This window comes from Nilaparvata lugens, chromosome 2, assembly GCF_014356525.2.
Source record: "Nilaparvata lugens isolate BPH chromosome 2, ASM1435652v1, whole genome shotgun sequence".
Lineage (NCBI taxonomy): Eukaryota > Metazoa > Arthropoda > Insecta > Hemiptera > Delphacidae > Nilaparvata > Nilaparvata lugens.
The window spans coordinates 6908331-6930769 of record NC_052505.1 but is presented as its reverse complement, the minus strand read 5'-3'; the positions used below and the strand labels follow the sequence as shown (position 1 = coordinate 6930769).

General features: G+C 33.8%; 1 protein-coding gene across 1 annotated transcript; it reads left to right on the top strand.

The window, feature by feature from the left end:
- The first annotated feature begins 1431 nt into the window (after positions 1–1431).
- LOC111057687 (acidic fibroblast growth factor intracellular-binding protein) lies at positions 1432–21526 on the top strand. The gene is made up of 5 exons (XM_022345145.2): positions 1432–1948; positions 4092–4746; positions 6188–6316; positions 6673–6798; positions 20841–21526. Exons 1-5 carry the CDS (start codon positions 1843–1845, stop codon positions 20917–20919), a joined length of 1095 nt encoding a protein of 364 aa, XP_022200837.2. The 5' UTR covers positions 1432–1842; the 3' UTR covers positions 20920–21526.
- Positions 21527–22439: the final 913 nt, after the last annotated feature.

Genomic DNA, 22439 nt, shown 5'->3' with positions numbered 1-22439 from the left:
AATAGAATCGACTCGTTTATTTATTTATTTATGCATTCATAGAAATAAAATAATTCCAAACTTATTATGAATTATATTGGAAAAGGAACAACAGCTTTTATGTTGATATCAGCAGCATGAGATGATACTGAGAGGGAAATTATGGAGTACTGTAGTATCACACAGAAAATATATTTTCCTTTCTCCTCTCTGAGAAGTTACTGTACTAGTGTGTGATTCACTGTATGGTGTGTGCATGTGTGCGTGTATGCGCTTCATAAAATTGAAAAGACAGAAGAGCAGAGCAGAGCAAGCCGATCATCTACTAGTAATATTGGATAATTGCCAATCGTGACTTGTTTTTATTTTGTTGAATGTGAATGTGGAATGACAATAGCGGAGCAAGGGGAGTAGGTGACAGAGTACTACAACTGTTGGAGGGGGATTTCTGAATTAGCGGGGAAGGCCTGTCGATGGTACTGATCTCTCGTAGCGAGTTGAAGAACTAACTGTTAGTCACCCATTTTACCCCCCTCCACACCCACTCCACACTGCTGGTCACCCATTAAGCGCAACATTAGATGAGTTCTCTGTCCTCTTCTCTGTGATATCATAATCAATGTATTATCATCATTTCAGTCAATAAAAGAAAGAGTACTTTTCAATAATATAATTAATAAAATATAACAGTTGTTATTTAACTAATGTTAAAAACACTATAACTAAGTCAGCATATTGTCATTTCAAAGCAAAAACCTAACCCCCAACCTCCCCTTTTATATTTAAAACATTAATAAACATAAATCTTTGTAAAAACCCATAATCTCTTCCAGCATATTGCAATTTCAAAGCAAAATCCTAACCCCCTAACCTATCTTTTCACCTTTGAAATATCAAAAACCATAATTCTACCTGTTCCTAGCCCTTTCCAGCATATTGAAATTTAAAGCAAAAACCTAACCTAGCCTTATGAAACATTATGAAATATAACTTTAAATAACCTAACCCCTAACCCTTTCACATTCAATACTTTGGATTTCAAAGCAAAATCCTAACCCCCTAACCTATCCTTTCACCTTTGAAACAACAAAAAGCATAACTCTACCTGGACCCTAGCCCCTTCTAGCATATTGTAATTTCAAAGCAAAAACCTAACCTATCCTTATGGAACATTATTTAATATAATCTAAATAAAACCTAACCCTCAACCCTATTTTGTCAATTAGTTGAATTTCTACATTGTTGATTGTGGCAACCTTGCAATGCGTGAAAGGGATAAAGCCATCTGCTTTGTTGAGTGATACACTAGGATAGCAACACCATTGTAAATCACACACTGCCATTATAACGTGGACCTCACTATAGATACTCAAAGAATACTTTTGAGTAACTATGTGATAACTGTGATCGTTGCTGGCCGTTACTCTGTATCTGTGACAAAGAGAAGCTGCTGGTCGTGGTCCACGTCGGAAGTTTTCGCACAAACGAAAACGCACCTTAAGGTCAACAATAACCTATTAACATAAACAAACATACAATAAAGAAGCAAACTAAGCTAACCTAGAACATTTCGTTGTCCTGCTCTAGTTTTCAAAATAATATAATTATAATCATTGCTCAATCATTACATGTAATATCTAGTATTTATGTGGTTTAAAGCTTATTCCAATTCTAATCCTGAGTATTGAATTGAATAAAAATAGTCTTATATCAGTATTACAATTATTACTGTAGGCCTACTCTAGAAAACTTATACTGTACATTGGTACATGGATCTTGAATAAGATACACAATTAGTCTTTAGTGGTGCTATCACATTAAAAAGGCAGGTGACACTTTTAGAGTAAAAAAAGAAGTCTCTAAATGAGTGTAAATAATATGATTTCTGGTGCAGAAGTTGAAGTTTTCATAAGTAATTACACCTTGGTTGATCCAGAAGTTTATCAACTATGGGTTGATGGATGTTCATGTAAGTAAAGCATCTGGAAACGTTAGCAATCTATTTTGTAGGTACGTATTCTTAAGGGACATTAGTCAAGTTTTCTTGAATTCAAGTTTTGTACAGAATGTATTTGGCAAACTTGAAGTCAAGTCAATCCACCTACCTATGTAAACTTTTTCAAGTTTTGTAAAATGTTACTCATGTTCAAATTTAAATTCAAATTGGACCTACAAATGGAAAAATAAAATAAAAATAATTGTCAGTTAATAGAAAAGTATAAAAAATATTTAAATATGAAAAATTTGAGATTAATTAGATTTGTTTTATATAAATGTATGTTTATAGGTTCAACCTATACTTTTGAGGTTATGAATACTTGAATTCTGAAAAATGTAAGGCTAGGTTGCCAATAACGAGTTTCCTACTTCCTAGTGAGTTGCATGTATTGCTTTAATTTCACTGGGCGGCTGGTGTTGTCGCCTTGCCACATCATTATTGCTACGTCTTCCTTCAAACGCGACCCCGCCTTATGTCCTATTGTAATAGGGGTCTTCTACTTTCTATTGAAGGCTTCAGCCATTAAAACCTATGTCCTATACTTTTTTCCTATCATGAAATCATCTCTAAAATTATAGAATAAATTTCTCTCACTGTCATGTTGAGTTATGTTCAAGAGTCAGGATACGTGCAGAGAATGGTCAGACGTTCCGAGCTCTGCGTTTTATCTTTGAAATTCCGGGAGTACACAGGCGGCGGTCAATTACTGGGGGCATTACAAACGTTTTAGTTGGGTTTCTTAATTTAAGAAAAGCAAGTTAATAATTATCAGAAATTAGTTTTTTAATGTTTATATACTTAATCGCTGAATAATCAAGCTAATTTATTTATAAATACAGTATTCAAATTCAAATAAATTTTATTTTTGCAATACTACAGAAAATGCATAACAAATTCGAATACAAACAAAATGTAGTGAATAACAGCATTGGCTAACAAAATAATATCATACATTCATTAACAATTCTTCCTTATGCCATATTTTTCAAAACTCATTAAAATTGTAAAAATAATTATACTGTTAACTCTCAGTGGCGAAGGATCCCTAGTATAATGAGTATGAACAGAGCTATTAACTGGAATACAAGACAGGTTTTTCTTGATATATAGAATATATTCAAACGCATAAACAGCAGGCAAAGTCAATATTTTCAAGTGCTTAAAAAGTGGTTTACAATGTGCCTGGCTAGTGGCTATGAACATGAGCAATAATTATCCTTACAGTTCTTTTCTGTAAAATAAACAACCTCTTCACATTAGTGTCATTGCCCCATGCAACAATGCCATAAGACCGATGACTATGTATATAAAGCCGTGCCCACACTGAACAAATGTTCGACAAACATGTTTGTTGAAAAAATTTGGGCAAATTTTATTATGTTTGACAAACAATGTATGTCAGTGTGGACGCGTCACCAAACAAAATATTTGAAGTGGGAAGAACAGGTTTTTATGATTTACAGCTGAAAAACAGCTGTCAATTCTGAAAATGGAAAACAGTAATTTTTTGTTTGACAAACAATGATTGTCCAAACTTTTTTAAATGTTTGCCGCTGAGCTCCTCAACAAACATGTTTGCCGAACATACCAAATCAATCAAATCAAAATTTATTGCCATAAAAAACAAATGTATGTCGAACAGTTGTTGAGTGTGGACACGGCTCAAGCATGGTACACTGTGAGCAAAACATCACAGTTAACAATGAATTCAATCTGTTGAACAGAAATAGGCCTTTAGATATTCCACCATTTAGTAGGTTATATTGATGTGTATCTCGCAATTCAGATTACTCTGCACGGTTGAGAGTAAAACCGAGAACGTGTGAAACGGTAATTCACTTTGAACTCGGTACCGAATAGAAACTGCACAGCACCAAACACCTTCTCGACACGAATTAGTTCTATCAGGTTTGTTTTTATTGCTAAATTAGTGAGGTTCTATTGTTGAAGAATAGATTAAATGGAATTCAAGTTACATTGGAATTGAGAATAGAGAAGATCGGTACTAATTGTACATTAATTTGTACCTTACAAATTTAATTGTAATGTATCTTGTGTGTGTAAATGGTTGATTAAATAATTGCGAATATAATATTGTTTGAATTGTTTGCAGCGGCTGAAGCCGGGACGGTTCTGTACGAGCAGAGTGCGGCCCACCAGCCAGGCACCACCCTGGAGCTGGTGGCTTCGGACGTGTTGGACCACTACCGCACCTACAGTCTGCTCGAGCGCCTCCTGCACAACCCACCCAAGCTCGCCGAACAGCTTTCCTTCCAGATAGAGCCGCAAACCAAACAGCTGCTCATCGAAAAGTACTACGAGTTTGACGACCCTGTCATCAGAGAGTTCATTGGCAAGAAACTTTCGTCCAGGCATCGTAAAGACCTCGACGAGGTCTCAGAAAAGACAAATGTGTCTCTCAAATCATGCAGACGCCAGTTTGACAACGTGAAACGGGTCTTCAAAACAGTCGAAGAAATGCAGGGCTCTGTTGTGCAGAACATTCGAAATCTGTTTCTACTGCCTGACGAATTGGCCAAACGCTATGCGGTCATTGTGTTCATGTCTTGTATCAGATTTGAGACTGGCAAAAGGAAACTCAATCATCTTACGTTCTCCGACTTCTATCACTGTGCAACTGCCATCATGCAGTCGTGGACCTACCGTGAAAGCACCATTGACTATGATGACACCGAAATTGATAAGGAGTTTCTGTCCGATCTCAGAGAGCTGAAGAGTCTTGTTGAAAAGGAGAAAGAACTCAAACAGTATGTACATTGTACAATTTCTTATAATATTTAAAGTTCTTATAAAATCTATGAGGAATTTCTGTCAGATCTCAGAGAACTGAAGAGTCTTGTTGAAAATAAAGTTTTCAATAGTGAAAGTAAGTTGTGTTGAAAATAAAACAAACTTGAAGAGATTGTAAAAACTGTTATAATATTTGTAAAATGACATGTTATCTAATGTAACAAGAATCAAGAACAGCCTCCCTTCCAATTAAATCGAAAATTTCTTTCCCGTTCAAATAATGAATCACATATCCATGCTCACATTATTCCTTCGTAAGTTGGATACTTGAAAATATAGTGCAATTTATTAGTTGATTATTCCTCATCTTCTCTTTTTATCATTATTATTACTAATAAACAAATAAATAGCTTATACATGTCCGAATATGAAATACATGTTTGACACGTTTCACATCTCGTCCTGAACTACCAAACTGATTGACTTGAAATTTTGCATTAAAATCTCTCCAATTGGGTAGGCGCCATAAATAACGCTTTATACGGGCTGACCCTTAATGGCGCAGATAGAGTGCATGTGATTGTGGAAGCAAAGTTCCGCGGTTCGAAACCAGTGGAGCCAATATTATTTGCAACGAATTTTCAACTTCAATGATGATATCCATATAATTTCGTAATTTGTCATTTTCACCCATTGTGTAGAACCTTTTTTCATACCTGCTCTTCTTGAATTAAAATTATTTAATTTGGGTTTTAAATAATGAAAACATTAACTTTGTACCTTTTCATGTCACCGCCGAAAAGTTTCCTGATGTCTGACTTTTTTAAACAGATAATTTCATTTGAGAGTAGTAATTCTTATTAATATATCCATCATTAAAGCAAATTACAATAGATTTTTATAAGAAAAATAGAACTGCATAACCAAATGGTACAGTAAAATTACTGTAATAATTTAATTTTAGTGTTTTGGAAATATGTGCCTAATGAAAATTCCATGTTAATTTATTGAACTTATTGTCTCCTATTTTTACCATATTTAGCAGTACAATATAATGAATCTGACAATCTGTTTCACTTCAGTTGATCAGCAATCCTAGTTGAGCTTGTTAATCGAAAGAGAAATTAATTCAGATTAAGGGCCAAGCCACATGAACCGTTATTACAGGTGTTTTTGCACTGGCGCCGGACGAGTCGGCTGGGCAGGAAGCTCTCCGATTGGATGATAATCAGCTGATTCCCGAATGCCATCCCATCCCAATTGTCCGCCGCCAGTGCAAAAACACCTGTAAAACGTTTCATGTGGTTTGGCCCTTAATCTGAATTAATTTCTCTTTCGATTAACAAGAGAAAAGTCTTATATATGAGCCAGAGTCATCATTTGTTTTTTGTGAAATCTTACATCATCAATAGATAAAACTTCATACAACTTTTTAATTTCAAAAATTATATTTTTCAGTTTGGTGTGCCAACGTTTGAAACCCAAGCTTTTGGAACGTACTTTTGTCGAGCTTGAATCCAATTTTAGGACCTATTCCAGAGCTATTGTATACATTGGTGCAAATTTGAATCATACCAGAGAATTGAGGTAAGAATAGAATCTTCAAATTTCACTATGGATTCTCACTTTTTCAAAAAAAAAAAAGATTATGTCTTGAATAATGAACTAGTTAATAAATTAAATTAAATGGTAGGCTTACTAGTAGCCTAAATAATGAGGTAGATTGAAGGATTGGTTGTTTGAAGTGAGTAAGTTTCAAATATATAGAGCAAGTCTACATGCTCTAACTCTAACCAATTGAGTCTGGTCACACCCTTTGAAAATAATCATACGCAAATAGGTTTGTGTTTACACCAGCTCAGCTTAGAACCATTGAATAAGATATCGCTTATAGGAAATAAATTAACTCAGTGTAAAATGTCTGATGAAAACGTATGTTGCAGATCGCTGTTTGTGGACCTGATAGAACGGTTCATTGAACCATGGCGTCAGAGTGGCCTAACGCAGACTGATTTGAATGCTTTTCTATCCGCTTACACGTCATGTGCTTTGGAAATGGACGCCTTGAAGTGAGTAAACTTGATTCGTATCTTTTTGCTTTGAATCAGGGAAATTTTTATAGAAGCTCTCTAGTTAACCTCCACTCACCCATCCCCTTCATTGTTTTTTCAACGTTTTGAGAGATACATTAATATTCATTATTGAGAAAAGGAAAAATGACATTTTTTCAACCATTGCTTAAATATATTTGTCTCAAGATAGAAACAAAGTGGAAGTTGCATTTTTTCAAATGCTAATAAATAAACAATTATTATTAAACAAAAATCTCAATGTCAATATGGAAAATGTCAATATTTGCAGTAGCAGAAGTCTTCGGGGTGATTTACAGCATTTAATTGAGATTTTCGTTTAATAATAAAATTTGTTTCAACTTCAGACAAACTGAATTCTAGCTCATTATGAATAGAAGGTTTATTTTTGAAAATCTGAACCATTTCAATAATTGCTTGGTCTTCAATTAGTGTTGAACAAAATAAATTTGATGTAGCAGATTCTTGAAATTAATCTAATTAACTACTGAAATATAAAATAAAAAATCTAATAAATTAATAATTAAATACAAAAAGTTGAAGATGAATTAGATTAGAACAACTTAGCTCCTATAGAATTAAATTGTCCAAAATTCAAATTAAAAAACATTGTGTCTATCATATTTATTCAGAGGCTATTGATTATGTTGAATTATTATGGAAAAATGGGTACTTCAATTGGGTATAACTTTTTAATAGTGATTTATCCATGTAAATAGTTTAGAGGGAATCTGAGAGGATACATTTTTCCACGTCTGTGAAGTTGGACCGGATGATGTCAGCCCTCTCAATGAAAATGTTATAAATCGTTAGTTTAGGTTTGTTTTGACAAATTTGATGTCTGTTCAGGTTTCTGATTACAAAATTAGAAGTTTCAAATTTTTCGGGCAAACTTCACACCATCCCGGAAATTTTCATGAAATTAGTTGAAAATAGTCTATATCGTTAGTTTAGGTTTGTTTTGACAAATTTGACGTTTGTTTATATTTCTAAATATCTAATTTGGAAGTTTCAAATTTTCCGGGCCAACTTCACACCAGCCCGGAAATTTTCATTAAATTAGTTGAGAATAGTGTAGATCGTTAGTTTAGTGTTAGTTTAAGTTTGATTAGACAAATTTGACGTTTGTTTAGGTTTCTAGATACCAAATTTGGATGTTTCAAATTTTCGTCCGGCCCAACTTCACACCCCAGCCACAGACCACAATAATTCTCAATGGAATGGGTTGAAAACTGTGTAGATCATTAGTTTAGCTTAATTTTAGATTTGTTTTGACAAATTTGAGGTTTGTTTAGTTTTCTAGATACCAAATTTGGATGTTTAAATGTAACCTCTCCACCACCAACTGTAGAAATATCTCCCAGTCCAGACTCATCAAGTGTTGGGTTATTCACTAGTAATGATGTCATTAAAAATCGTTAGGATAATGTGATACGTCCACAAAAGACTTTTTATGTCTTAGTTGATAGCAACATCTGGAATGCAATAAAACCTATACAAAAAAAGAAAGAAGGGCATTGAGAATCGACTACCACCTCATGACTGGACACACACAATAGTAGATTTGCTGTGGGATCAACATAGAATTCATGCCCATATACGTTTAAGAGGGCAAGAGTTTATTCGAAAGATGGCAGCGCTGATTGTTTCATCAGAATAATAGCCTTTTTGTAGAGAGTGTGGAGGAATAGCAGAAGGGAAAATTCACAGTGAACCACTGCAAGGGGAGCACACGCAAATGGAGTGGCGCTGCAATGACACAAGAAATGTGCCACATAAAAGTAAAATTCATCTTTCTGGCAAGAAAAGGGAAATAATAGGGGGATTACATTTGAAAAAACCTCTGCATCCACTCACAGGAAAATTACAGCCAATAAGTTGATGGATCAAGGGGATGTAGAGCCACCTCATCTATTCTTCTGTTTTGAGGAAAGCCAAGCAGGAGCAACGAGATGCAGCCCTTGAAATACTCCCAGGGGTTGATACATTAATCAGCCTGGATGTGATGAAGCATACTCAACCCTATGCTGGAATCATCCATGACATAGGATTAGACAAAGTCTTCGTCCACTACTTTACTCCAGCACAGATGCTGTTGTACAAATCATTTTCAAAAAGCACCTATGTTGTCCTTTCACTGGATGCTACAGGCTCAATAATAAAAAAAAATTAGACGACCAAATGAGCTGTCAGGTCACTTGTTTTTATACGAGATGGTGTTGAATGCTGGTGGGTTTCAAATACCAGTGAATCAAATGAAATCCGAAAAACAAGACTCCAATACGATCTTCTATTGGATCAACGAATGGGAAAGGAGAGGGGCTCCTTGCCCTCGAGAGGTGAACATCGACAACTCTGCAGCACTGAAAAGTGCGGTTGCGAGATCATTTGACCGATCATGTGACACACATGACTATTTACAAAAAAGCTTCTCTTTTCTCATCAAAGAAGGATCATTTCTCCAACCATGTTACATCAGACTTGATGTAGCACACTATCTGAATGCTGCCAGAAATTGGAAGATCTGGTTAAGTGGAGAGAGAAAACGCTTAAGAGAATTTTATTTGAGGTGTATTGGCATCATAATAAGAACCACCTCTTTAGAAGACTTTGTGGAAGTACTCATTCATACATTGACGCTGGCATTTCCACCAAATGAGAGTGAAGTTTCCAATGAGGATGGAGACGAGCTCATACCAGTTCAAGAAAGTCTTGAATTTTTAATATCCAGAATCAGAGGGAGTCAAATATTTGAATTCAATGAAATTGAGAGTACTCATGACGATGAGGAAGATATTGTTTGTAATGAAGTCGAAACAAGTAACTCATAATGGGTTTTTGGATGAGAAGAATCTACGGACTAGTAGAGGAAAGAATTCTCTTGAAAGTGATGGCAGATTAAACCCCTATTACTGCCCTGATTTGGGGAAAATGAAAAAAATAGTAAATGATTTTCTTTTGTGGACTGCAGTAATGCAGACTTCGTATCAATCGCCACACCTCACAGCATCCTCAGCCCCAGTGGAAAGTGATTTTGCAGATTTGAAGAGACGAGCTCTTGACGGGTCAGCAAAACCCATGAGGCTTGACCGATTTGTGACAACCCACATCAAACATATAGAAGGCTCATGCAAAATTGCAGGAGCACCAAAGAAAATGCAACACCCCATCATTGAAGAGGAAGAATAATTGGAGAAAATGAGTGGTGTTGTATTACAGAAAATACTGTTTGAGGAAGAAATGGGTGAAGCTGAAAAAGTACTGGTTGAGGAAGAAACTGTAGAGGCTGAGTTACAAGAAGTAGGTGATGATGAATTGAAGGAAAAACCAGTGGAGGGGAAAAATTATTTTATCAGCATATAAGGTAACTTGAAACACGCATACAAATGAATAGTTTTCATGTAGCTAGAGGTGTAGGAGGTAACGTGAAACAGAATATTAGTTATTTATTTATATCAGTTACAGAATAATATTTGTTCAATATACTCAATTTTTAGAAAAACTTTGTAATCTATTGCACAAAAAATGTATAATTTTTTTATATTTGCATCATCAATTAGTGTGACTAATATAAATTCATTATCAATGAGATCATTTGTCAGTTTATCACTTTGATTCAAAGAATCATCACATTCATCATGAACAACATCAGATTTATCATGAATAACATCAGATTTTCCTTCTCATTTCAAGATAGCAAAAATAGTTCCTCTATTCAAATCAGGTGACAGAAAGGCTCCCGAAAACTATCGCCCAATCAGTTTGATAAGCAATCTATCTAAAATATTTGAAAAACTTATAAAACGACGATTGATAGAATACCTTAATAAATATAAATTTTTAGCTGAGAATCAATTCGGTTTCCAAGAGGGCAAATCAACTGAGGATGCTATGACAAATTTAGTTAGGATAATTACAGATAACTTTCAGAGCAACAAAAAAACTTTAGCAGTATTCCTGGATTTAGCAAAAGCCTATGATACCATCCCTCACAGGTCCCTTCTGAATAAGTTGGAAAGTATAGGTTTTAGAGGGACAGTTCTAAAATTATTTGAAAGCTACTTGCAAAATAGATATCAGGTACTCACTCTAAATGGAAAAACAAGTTTCATGATATTGACTGGGTTTGGCCTTCCCCAGGGTACAGTCCTCTCACCGATATTATTTTTGATATACATTAATGATTTCTTAAAAATAAATATTAATAACTGTACTACTATATCTTTTGCCGATGATACTGCCTTGGTTTTCACCGGACCAGATTGGAGGCAGGTGGAGCGATTGACGGAATCGGGTCTGGCTATTGTGAAGTCATGGCTGGATCAACATTCATTAACTCTAAATGCAAAGAAAAGCGTTTACATGGCCTTCTCACCCTCAGTGAGATCAGCCCCCCGGGAAGGGTCACATACGGGTATTAAAATTCACTCCCCTGACTGCGCCTATTACGCATATCAACGGGTGAGGCACGAGGACTGTGGTTGCAGCTCGTTAGAAAAAGTGAATGTAATTAAATATTTAGGCGTTATGTTCGACTGTCATCTGAAGTGGAATGCTCACATTGATAGTCTGTGTAGAAGATTGAGACATGTCATATACAAGTTTCATAAATTGAGCGGTCTCGGGGATGCGAATATAGTGAAATTGGTGTACTCGGCATATGCTCAGTCCATTTTTCAGTATGGAATCAGGGTGTGGGGTGGTGCCTTGGATACGCACATGAACAAGATTCTCGTATTGCAAAGACATGTAATAAAAGCCGCTCTTGGCCGTCCCAGAAGCTACCCAACAAATCTTCTGTTTGTTGAGTTCCCCGTGCTAACGGTAAAGCAGCTCTATATAAAAAATTTAATACTCTCCCTGAATAAATATAAAAATATATTTAAACCATACATGATGTCATACAACTTCCGAGCGCAACCGAACTATATTATAAATAGAACTGACTTAACTGTTTGCCGAAGACAATTCACTTACATCAGCAATAAACTTATTAACTTGGTACCTCAACACTTTCTAGTAAAACATATAACTAAGTCATCCATAAGAAATATAGTTGAATGGATAAGATCTGTTAATGAATCTCACCTCTTTCATAATTGATCTCCTTATCTTTTGTCACCTCCATATAGATTTTTAGTTTTAATTCAGGTGTTTTTTCCTATAGCCATCTCTGTAATAAAGCACTCCTTTTGTTTATTATTTATTTTCATTTTATTTATTTTTTTTTTCAATATTGATATATCGATTAAATGGTTTATTAATTTTGTAAGTTAAGATTTCTAAGATTGATACTCGTTGCAGCACACAAACCTCTGGTTTTGCTGGCAACGCCTATAAGCTAATTTTGAGAAGAATTATTATTTATTTCATGTTAATGTTTAAATTAAGTTTTTAATTGTGTTTTTGTTTTGAAAAAATTGTATTGTATTATGGCAAATAAAGAATTTGAATTTGAATTTGAATTTGAATTTTGCCAGGAATAGTAAAAAAAAAACACTGGGGTTTTGTGAAATAAATAAAGAATGCTTTCCTTTTATATTAATTATTAATTTCATAAGATATTGTCAATCATACAAAGTGTACACCAAGCGGTCTTACTTACAAAATATCGTTTTCCTACAGTTACGTTGAAAAGTGTCCATTGCTGCACTGATTACAGAACGCAAAGAATCACTTTTCCGCTCTAGTGCGGGAAAAATTTTTCTGCACTCCAGATTTGCAACATGGCAACGCAAAATACTTGGTAGGTTATATGGAGCAACAGTGCAGCAAAATCAAAATGAAGTTGGTAACAGTGACTGGGCTGCTATAGTGAGCAGAGGTGCAACGAAGCACAACGCGCTAATTATTATTCATTATATATTATAACCAAGGACAACGAGGACTTTAGGATTTTAGGATCAAGGTTTTTATCAATAATAAAATTACACAGAAAAACATTTGATGCATTTCAGGCAATTTTACCCATAATTACCCACTTTTCATATTCAATGGTAACTGTAGGAAAAACTTAATGTGAAATACGTGCGCAAAGTTCCTCTGCTGCACTCAAGAAACCATTCCGCCCTCGCCTACGGCTCGGGCGTAAACGTTTCTTTCGGTGCAGCAAACTGTCACTTTGCGCACTAGTTGCACAAATAACTATTGCAGTGCTGTCAGTACCAAGCAATAATAGATAATTATTTCCAAATGTTTCAATTTACCCCACTGTTTCAAGTTACGGTATATATTACTCTGTCAGGGGAAGAACTACCCTACTACGAATTATCGAAGTTCTATTGTATTTTTTGATCATTAGAATTTCTTTGATGTGATAATCAATAATATACAAACTATTATATATTATAACTCTCTAATCTTGTCTATTACACTTTGCTATTAGGTAGACTTTCGTCTTAGCATAGTTCTCTTTGACTCAAGTACTCCTTGACTTTGCCAGTACAGTAAGCTAACTTAAAAATAGTTTATGCGTTTATGTGTTTTGATAAGGTCATGGTAAAGACTATAAAGATGTTTTATGTGCATTGTATTGGAAATCAAACTTATAAAAAAGTAATGTATTGAATTCGGGAGTGAGTGGTAGTGACATACATTTCTCTAATGCTAACGCAATAAATAACCCCAGCACCCTTTGATATTATTTTACTTTTGTATATTTTTGTATAAATCTTATTTATTTTTCTATGTTCATACATATTACAAATGTAAAAAATAATATTATCTGATTATTAATGTTGACATGAATTTAAGTGAATACCATTAATTATATTAAGTGGTAGTGACACAAATTGCTCTGATAATAATGCAATGAACAACCCCAGCATCCTTCCAAATTATTATATTTTTGTATATTCTTGTATAGGTAAATCTTATTTATTTTTCTATATGTACATATTAAAAATGTAAAAAATAGTATTATCTGATTATGTTGTCATGAATTCAAGTTAATCCCATTAATTATATCAAGTGGTAGTGACACACATTTCTCTGATAATAATGCAATGAATAACCCCAGTACACTTCGGAATTTTTTTACTCTTGCATATTTTTGTATGAATATTATATATTTTTCTATATATACATATTACAAAATGTTGAAAAATAGTTTTATCTGATTAATTATGTTGACATGAATTTTAAGCTAATGCCATTAATTATATTAATAATTTCTCTGGATGTTGGACGACACATCCAGAGGAGTTTATTCATAAATTCAGGAACATTACATATTATTTTTTCATACATTTTCAATAATATAACAATATTCAAGGTTTACAAAATGCTACCTCACTATATAATATATATCAAATTAATACAAATTTATGCTACAACAGATAATACAAAAATTCCAAAAAATCGAAACTATGTCTATTACCCTAAGCATCACCTAGTACAATGATACTAAACCGAGGTACTATTTTCTACCTATAAATCACCTTATTTAAAAAGAATACTACTTAAATCTGAATCCTACTTACTATTAGTTCCTCACTACTTTGTATTCCAATACTGAATAAATATATATATATAATATATTAAGTGGTAGTGACACACATTTCTCTAATACTAATGCAATAAGCAACTCCAGTACCCTTTGAAAATTATTAATTTTCCTATATTTTTGTTTAAATCTTATTTATTTTCCTATATATTCTATTTTTTATACAAATTTTAAAAATAGTATTATCTGATTATTAATGTTGACATGAATTTAAAACAATACCATTAATTATATTAGGTGGTAGTGAAACACATTTTTCTGATACTAATGCAATAAGCAACTCTAGTACCATTTGAAAATGATAAAATTTTGTATATTTTTGTATAAATCTTATTTATTTCTCTATGTATATATTAAAAATGTTGAAAAATAGTATTATCTGATTATTAATGTTGAATAATTAGTATTATTACCGTATATGAATATTCGATAATGCATAACATCTTTGTGAACTTTACAATCTTCATTTTCAAATAAATGCTGTAATGGATTATGAAAGATGTTCAATTCATTAGAATAGCAAACGGCAGCCCTGTATCAACAATGTATTGGCACATATTCAATAAATTTTGAATTTGTTAAGTAATACTCCAATGTATATTTGACAGTTTGTATAGTTACTTATAAATGTTCTAGTTGTAGTTTTATTGCTACTGCTATTATTGTTTATAGTATATATGAATGATCTACCCTCATACATCCCTTATAAAACTGTTCTCTATGCAGACGACACGACGCTTCTGTGTTCAAATAAGTCTTCTGCAATAAATAAAATGATCACAACATTTATGACCAACAGAGCCAATATTTGGTTCTCTGCAAATAAGCTTATGGTGAACGAGAGCAAAACAGAATCTATATTGTTTGGTTTGAGTAGAAATTGTGAAAAAAGATCAGTAAAACTACTAGGGATTAACCTTGATTCCAAACTCACTTGGAGTACCCACACTGAAGCTCTTTGCAGTCGCCTATCCAGAGTAATATTTTTATTGAAGAGGTTGAAATTGTATACTAGTGCTGGTTTAACGTTGATGGCATATTTTGCTCTTTTCCACTCTCATTTACAGTATGGCACCCTATTGTGGGGCAATTCAAGTGGTGCCAGTGACGTATTTTTGTGTCAGAAAAGAGCTCTGCGAACCATTTTTAATCTTGGTAGAATGGATTCCTGCAGGCCATTCTTTAAAAATAACGGCATATTGACTCTGCCCTGTATATTTATGCTGCAAGCTCTGACATTTGTCAAAGATAATCTGAGGCAATTCGATCTAAGATGCGATGTACATCAGCACTTTACAAGAGAGCGTAAACAAATAAATACCGGACGGGTACGACTTTCCAAAACACAAAATATGTATGTATATATCGGTATAAAATTTTTTAATAAACTGCCTGAAAGTATCCGTGATTTAAACTCTAGATCGTTCAGGTACGCAATTTCCAAACTATTCAAAAATAGGGCTTTTTATTCGATTGAGGAGATGTTGGCAGCTGATATTTCATGTTAATATTTGACCTCTATTATAATATTGTTATTGCCAATTAGAAATATGACTGTATATAACTGTGAAGATACTAAGTACGCGGGACTGTTGGCTGTGATAGTATTTCTCTGTTTTGAGTACCTACGTGAAATGTATGTATAATGTATATGTTTACCTGATGACTTTGTCAATACATCTATTTGTTCACGGCAATAAAAACATTTTGAATTTTGAATTTGAATTTATTATCATATTTGGCAAGAGTTTTTCACATTTGAGAAAGTTTTCATGGTTTGAAATTCTGATCTTCTTGGAGTGCTATAGTATTCCATACCAGTGATATTCTACAATACTAAGAATATTCTGTTTAGCAGATAAGATGTAAAGCAAATCAACCATTTTCATTACTTATTGGGCTACTATTAATTTATTCATAAATATAATATCAATACTCTATTGATATTACATAATTATACTATATTTAAGCTCTTCGTGAATCTAGATTATGTTTTGATATTTCTTTACTATTTAAAGATAAGAATGAAGTACTTCAATTCTAAACATTGAACATCAAGACATCTCTGTGGAAGGGAGCTATGCTCGCTCTAATACTTGTTCCTATACCATAATCACAATGAATTCAGACAGAATAAACAAACTACTATCTTAATCTTTTGATTAATTTTATACCAGGTATAAAATATTGATGTGTAATGTAATATACAATAAACGTTAAATGATTATTGTATTGAGAAATTTACTTTATGAAATTATAGCTATATACATTATAGCCTAGTGAACTTTGTCAAATTCGTCAAAACAATCGATCTACACTGTTTTTAATCCATTCCATTAAGAATTGTGGTCTGTGGCTGGGGTGTGAAGCTGGCCCGGACGAAAATTTGAAACTTAAAATTTGGTATCTAGAAACCTAAACAAACTTCAAAGTTGTCAAAACAAATCTAAACTTGAGGTAAACTAAAGATCTACACAGTTTTTAACCCTTTCCATTGAGAATTGCGGTCTGTAGCTGGGGTGTGAAGTTGGCCCGGACGAAAATTTGAAACATTCAAATTTGGTATCTAGTAACCTAAACAAACCTCAAATTTGTCAAAACAAATCTAAACTCGAGCTAAACTAACGATCTACACAGTTTTTATCCCATTCCATTGAGAATTGTGGTCTGTGGCTGGGGTGTGATGGTGGCCCGGACGAAAATTTTAAACTTCCAAATTTGGTATCTAGAAACCTAAACGAACCTAAAATTTGTCAAAATAAATCTAAACTCGAGCTAAACTAACGATCTACACAGTTTTTAACCCATTCCATTGAGTATTGAGGTCTGTGGCTGGGGTGTGAAGCTGGTATCTGGAAACTTAAACAAACCTCAAATTTGTCAAAACAAATCTAAACTTTGGCTAAACTTACGATCTACACAGTTTTAAACCTATTCCATTGAGTTTTGGTCTGTGGCTGGGGTGTGAAGCGGCCAGGACGTAAATTGAAACTTCCAAATTTGGTATCTAAACCCAAACAAAAGTCAAATTTGTCAAAACAAACCTAAACTAACACTAAACTAACGATCTAGACTATTTTCAACTAATTTTATGAAAATTCTGGGCTGGTGTGAAGTTGGCCCGGAAAATTTGAAATTTCCAAATTAGGTATTTAGAAATCTAAACAAACGTCAAATTTGTCAAAACAAACCTAAAGTAACGATATAGACTATTTTCAACTAATTTAATGAAAATTTCCGGGCTGGTGTGAAGTTTGCACGGAAAATTTGAAACTAATTTTGTAATCAGAAACCTAAACAAACGTCACATTTGTCAAAACAAACCTAAACTAACGATTTATAACATTTCCATTGAGAGGCCAACTTCACAGATGTAAATAACTTTGATACTTTTTTGAACATAATTCAAATTTCTCAATACATGGTTATAAATTGCTTTATTTTTGAAATAATTCTTCTCCCCAACCAATGTCCCATTTCTCTTGGGGTCGGCACTCCTAATAATCATTTTCCTTTGCTAATCCTTTTCCTTTGCTAATCCTTTTCCTTTGCTAATCCTTTTCCGTCATTCTGAGTGTTGTTGAATTTAGTCAGGCTCTATTTCCGTCGTCCTCATATCCTTGGAGATGGTATCCATCCAGGTTGTCAGCGGTCACCAGGGCGTCTCCTAGGTTGTTCAATTTCCATAACTAGTCTAGTCATGTGATCCCATTTACGTCTCATAACGTACCCGTACCAACGCAAACGATTTTCCTTCAACTTAACGGTTATATTTGCCACTTTAAATGTTCCTGATGGAATTAAATAGAGAATGCATTTATTCAAATGCTAATTAATATATAATTATTATTTAACGAAAATCCTAAATAAATGCTGCAAATCACCCCGAAGACTTCTGCTACTGCAGACATTGACAACAGGGTTAACAGCTAGATGGAAATTCGATGAGAACTACTATCCAAAAATTAGTTGCCAGCCCGGGAATCGAACCCGGTACCTCCCAATTGCTAGTCAGGAATGCTTACCCTTACACCAAACTGACAATCTCTGAATAGCAGCGCTAATTTTATACGAAGCCATAGCGGCCAACCAGTTACAGATGGAATTAAATAGAGAATGCATTTATTCAAATGCTAATTAATATATAATTATTATTTCACGAAAATCCTAAATAAATGCTGCAAATCACCCCGAAGACTTCTGCTACTGCAGACATTGACAACAGGGTTAACAGCTAGATGGAAATTCGATGAGAACTACTATCCAAAAATTAATGTTCCTCATAGGTGTTCATTCCTGACTTTGTCTTTCAGAATTACACCTCCCGACCACCGGAGCATCTTCATCTCTGTAACATGGGTTTGTTGTTCATCTGACTTTCGCTTAGCCCAACATTCAGATCCGTACATTAAAACTGGCCTAATTGCTCTCTTATTCATGTTCCCGTTTACCTGGACGGGCATCTTTACATCACAGATCACTCCCGGTAAAAGTACCCAGTAAAAACCTTCAGTAATGAAGGTCTTTTTTAGTGCTTTGTATTTTTCCATAAAGATTTTTATGGTGTGTATAGCATCTATTGTGCCTACCCCACTAGTGAAGCCGCATTGATTAGGTGTAACCATATTTAAGTCTTTGAGTCTTCCAGAAAACACACTTTTCCATATCTTTAGGGCATGTGATGTTAGCTTGATTGCACGGTAATTGTCACAGTCTGCCACATCGCCCTTGTACTTGTAAAATGGAACTAAGTTGCTCTGGCTCCATTCATCAGGCATTTCACCTTTTATAAGTATATGGTTGAAGAGGTTTGTAAGCCACAATGTACTTGATTCTCTGCATATTTTGTGGAGTTCTGAAGGCACTTCATCAGGTCCTGTTGCTTTGCCGTTTTTCATTTTGTCACGGGCAGCCCTCACCTCTTCCAATGCAACTGCTCTTATAGGGCCATGCACAGAAGGTAGGCTAGGTAGTGGCTCCCGTGCGAATTCTTCATTTAGTAGGTGGTTGTGATTCTCATGCTATCTTCCATTGATATCGCTATCTGAGGTTAACAACGTTCCTGTGGTGTTTGTCACATAATTATTCTGTTTAATATCCTTGGTTTGTTTATTTCTGAACTTTGCAATTCTGAAAATTTCCTGTCAAGTGTGACATGAGTACTTAGATTTCTAATTTTTTATTTATATTGAAGAGTAGCTTTAAAGAAAAAATACATGTTTGATTTTATGTAACGACTCTGCAACTGGGCGTTAGTTCTATAGCCATCCACATTTCACTTGGAGTAATTAGGACAAAAATAATGAACTTTAACTTTAAATGAATAGTAGCTGATATAATTGCAAAACTTTCGTTTTTTTAAATTCTGAAAATTATATGTTTTGGCAAAAAATTATTTCTAAGAATGTAATTTATAGTCTACATAGCCTATTCATTTAATATACAACATTGTTTATTGTTTTTGAAGGGACGGATTCAAGGTTCCAAAGGTTCAAAGAACCCCACAGTCAACCGAAGCTTATTGTGTTCCCAAGTAGTATGTTAGTTAGGCAAACCTATTACAAGAACCAGGAGTTTTTTCCTATACTAACATTCCATTCATCACCTGGTTGCAATCCAGTGTGATATGCTTGGCAGTCTCTTCACACTGATTAGTACTAGTGATCTACGTGAGTTTCACTCCTTGCCTTCTTTGTAGGTCCTTCCGCTGAGGAAGGTGCGGTCAAGTTGCCTCTAGGGCGCCCGGCCACCCTCGACTCAGTATCTTGACCCACATTTGTGCCTGGTTTTACACCTATCACTGTTCTCTTGGGTTTTTTCTTTTTGCCCCTCCGAAACTTCGCAGGGTCAAAAGCCTCACCTCTCCCAAGAAGTTTTGCCTAAATGGCCGCCCTTCTTTGAGCAGTGGTGAGTTTTGACCTCTCCACCCACAAAATCGTGACCTACGTTAGTTCCACTCCTGGCCTCTTTGTAGGTCCTTCCGCTGAGAGAGGGGACGCCAAACTGCCTCTAGGGCACCCGGCGCCCGGCCACCCACAGGGGGCAATAGACATACTCCTGTACATTACAATGTACAATTTCCATGTATTTCGAAAAGACTTATGGCAAATAATGCTCTTGATTTCTAACTCAGAATAGGCCTATTGGTTTATTACTCAAAAATTAATGTTAGCTATTCCTTTTTTAACAATGTAGCCTATTAGCATTAAAATCTTTTCAATCCATTGTATCACTAACATGTATTTTAATTCATTCTATATTATTGTGCAAGTTATACGAAGTTCTTACACAAACACAACTATTTCAGACCCGAAACTGTCAATAGGTAGAATTGCATATAGAAAAAGGTAGAATTGAATTTATAACTAATTTAGTGAAATTTAAAAAAAAAATATCAACCATTAATATGTCCCTGTAACAAAGCAATTCCCGGAAAATTATTAAAAACTTTTTCCATTAGTTTAATAAGTACGATTAGCCCTTAAAATATTGTTTATGTTTTGCTTGTATTTTTCAGGGATATTGAAAGTAAAATGGCGTTTGATCGATACATGAGTGTTATCTCCTCGTGTTTACTGAAAATATTTCATTCATGATAAATATCTACTTTCCTCCAAAATTTGTCAAACAAGGTATTTAAACATATTGATTATCATTTTATTTACGGTAATTGAAAGTATTTATATTATTACCCAATTTAATTGATCCGAATTAGTTATTGAATTGCCAATCATTTAATTTATTGGAAATCAGTACAAATAACCAAGAAATGTATGCATATATGTATGGAAAATAGAGTAATTTATTTTTAATCAATAAACTGTATTCCTATAACTAATCTAGTCTGCTAGCTTTTTCCTATATTGAAATATTTCAAGACTTAACTGTAAAGTTTGTATTCCTCTTTATATAAAATAAGTTGCTTGCTTGTTGAACTTGTGATACAGGGGTATAATACACTGCCATGATTATTATCTGCCTGTATTAATCATATCTAGTATGCTCGCTAGCCTACATAATAATGTTGAAAAATCCTCCATAATTCCATTTATTTGTACAATTATTATGATGTGTTCAATGGTTATGAGAATATTTTTTTTAATTGATGTTCGCTTCTTGCCACGAGCAAAACTGTTTTGTTGAATTGTAAAACATGATTGATGTTATTTTATTTGAATAAATGCGTTCCTAAGAATTAAAATACTTTGATATCTATTGTTTATGATTCCTATGCTGTGACGATTTATTATATTATATTGTGTTACTTCACACTTTCGGTTATAACTAACTCATAAGAAAATGATAATTATTAAACGAAAATCCAAATTAAATGCTGTAAATCACCCCGAAGACTTCTGCTACTACAAATATTGACAACAGGGTTAACAGCTAGATGGAAAGTCGATGAGCTACTATCCAAAAATCATTTGCCATTCTGGGAATCGAACTCGGTACCTCCTAATTGCTAGCCAGGAATGCTTACCCTTACACAAACTGACAATCTCTGGATAGCAACACTCATTTTATACGAAGCCATAGCGGCCAACCAGTCTACAGATGGAAACTAATGAGATATTGCATTTATTCAAATGCTAATGAATTAATAATTTAATTCATTAAATTTTAAATGAAAATTTACAGCAATTAATTTGAATTTTCGTTTAATAATAATTATTCATTCATTAGCATTTGAATAAATGTAATTTCTCATTAATTACCATCATAAGGGAATGTTGAAAAATGGAGCTATCAACTTTAAAAATAAACAGCATTCACTAACAGAACATATATTCAACTTTAATAAACTTTCACAAATTCAACAACTGATTAACAAATTTACCGTATACGGAAACTATCGAGAAGATAAACTTTTTAATAAATTATTATTCTAATAGTGCTTAAAAGAATAAATTAATCAATGGATAAGTTACTTGTATATTCCATACATGTTATAAGTTTACTACATTATTTAAAATAATCAGTCTTTGTTGGCTTCCCTGATGCGCTATTATCTGCAATACATGATAATTTTAAGTTTCTATTATTATCAAATATAATAATTGATCTTAAAATGTATGAATTCAGGACTACTTTCTTGTATTTATAAAATATAATT